General features: G+C 53.2%; 1 protein-coding gene across 3 annotated transcripts in view; it reads right to left on the minus strand.

Moving 5' to 3' along the window:
• Positions 1-1,958, minus strand: part of Csf1r (colony stimulating factor 1 receptor) — a 28,605-nt gene extending 26,647 nt beyond the window's left edge. For all 3 annotated transcript variants that reach the window (XM_023715364.1, XM_023715365.1, XM_004631294.2), the window contains exon 1: positions 1,763-1,958. In XM_023715364.1, the coding sequence (XP_023571132.1) occupies positions 1,763-1,811 (49 nt within the window). In that variant the 5' untranslated portion in view covers positions 1,812-1,958. The remainder of the gene's footprint in view (positions 1-1,762) is intronic.
• Between the last annotated feature and the right edge of the window lie 214 nt (positions 1,959-2,172).

Below are 2,172 nucleotides of genomic sequence, written 5' to 3' on the forward strand. Positions count from 1 at the left end.
CTCTTCTCTTCTCTTCTCTTCTCCTCTTCTCTTCTTGATTTTTTTGAGACAGGGTCTCACTATGTAGCCCAAGCTGGCTTTAACTCACAGTAATCCTCCTGCCCTACCTCCTGTGTACTAGGATTACAGGCATACACCACCATACCCAGCCTGCCTGTGTGCTCTGTCTTTGTGTCTCTGTCTCTTGGTCTCTCTGTCTCTTTCTCTCCTTTTTCTTTCTTGGCAAATCTCACTAAGTTGCCCTGCTCACAAGTTGCATGCCTCTACCTCTGCCCCTGGCCATTCTTTGCCTTTCACTTCTCAGCTCTCCGAGTCACCCAAAGCCTACATGCACAAGCTGCTCCCTGGGCCCTCTTCAACCCGAGCGCATCTCTCATCAGACAACACAGCTACCTCCTCACAGTGGCTTCCACAGCCCAACTCATTCGCCACTGTTCTGTTGGGCTGAACAAGGGTCTCCAGATCCCTGTACCCCATCCTTTCTTTTCCCTAGAGCTGAACCTTGGACCTCCCCTACACAAATACACACATACACACACACGCACAGGTTTCTGGGGTAGGCACAGGACAAGGCAGTATTTTCTGAGGTAAGAATAGTCTCTACCTTACTAGTACATAGTTATGTGCATTTTTCCAACCCCATTGAACTGTACACTTAAGAATCTATTTTTTTTTTGATACATATAAACCCAATAAAAAAGAAAAGCACTCAAGCCAGTGAGATAGAATGGGGAAGCAAAAGGCCTTTGGGGAGCCATCCCCTCATCAGGGGCCAGATGCACCCAGACCCAGGTATCTCCTGGGAGAGGCCAGAGTGAGACTGCTGCTCCTTTCACCAGACACCATCCTTCTTGAAGGCCCCTTGAGGAAGATGGGTTACACTATGGAATGAGACGTCTGTGTTCCCTGTAGCCCATATGTGCTTGTTGGTGCAACAGGCGAAACAGGCCAGCCCTTCTTCTCTAGTCAGGCCCCCTGCTGGGTGGAAATTCTGCAGTGGTGCTGTGCTTGGAGGCGGGTAGCTCCCATCCAGCTCCCCATCCAGAGACCCAGCAGCCAGTGTCTGTGAGGCCCTGGCTGGGAGACCCGCACTGGACACCCCAGGTCCCTTCTAATACCATGCTTCTCTCTTACCACACTCCATGCTCCTGAGCCCTGGGCAGAGAGGCCAACCTTTGGTCTCTCTCCTTGACTCCTGACTCAAGCCTGCCATGGCAGGACCACGGCCCCATAAGAGCCTTTCTAAGCCAAGCCTTGCTTGCCTAGCTCCTTGGAATCACAACCACTGCAAGCCCACTGTGCTCAGTGTAGGGCTGGACCAGCATTTCACAAGAGCTTGTCAGACATGCAGAATCTAGGTCATACCTGAGACCTACTGAGATACAATCTGATTTGTAGTAAGACCCCCAGGTAATTTTCTATAGACATAGAAATGTTCCAGAAGCACTGGTCTAGCCTAGTCCACCATTATCCCCACCACCAAGTACTGTGGATATTGAATCCCTGAGAGGACCAGGGACTTGCTCAGGACACTCTGGGTCAATGGCTAAGCAGGGACCGATCCATAACCTTGGACTGGTTCCACCCCACCCACACCTCCTTGCCCTTCATTGCCTCTCCAGAGCAGATAGCCTCAGGCCTATGGTCCAGTGCTAGGGGGATGAAAGCAGAGTGGAGACACCCAGAACGGCAGTGACTTTCAGAGTCTTCTCATGGGCCCCCTGTGTCACACGCTTGTCAAAGCCCCCCATGCTGTTCTTACCATGCCAAACTGCAGCCACCAGCAGGACCAGCAGAGCCCCTGGGCCCATGGCCTCCGTGGGAAGCAGCAAGGTGATGCAGGGCTGCAGGGTGGGCAGGGAGCTGGCTCCCAGCTATGAGCTCCGCAGGGATGGGGACTGCTGGACATGCACTCCTCCCCACTGCACTGGCTGTTTGTCTTGTTTTCCTCTTCCTCTTCCTCCTCCTCCTCCTCCTCCTTCTTGGGCTGAGCCTCTTCTTCCCCTTTTAACTGAGCAAGGCAACCACAGAGTTTGGAAATCTTGGGTGTCTAGAAGAAAACAAAGCCATGACCCTCTCAGGGGAGGGGTTGAGTCTGGGGGGGGGGTCAGGCTGAGTGCGAGGAGAGCTTGCTAAGCTTGGGGCCTCCCGAAGCCATCCCCAAGAGGCCCT

The sequence above is a fragment of the Octodon degus genome, unplaced genomic scaffold, assembly GCF_000260255.1.
Source record: "Octodon degus isolate 3935 unplaced genomic scaffold, OctDeg1.0 scaffold00040, whole genome shotgun sequence".
NCBI lineage: Eukaryota > Metazoa > Chordata > Mammalia > Rodentia > Octodontidae > Octodon > Octodon degus.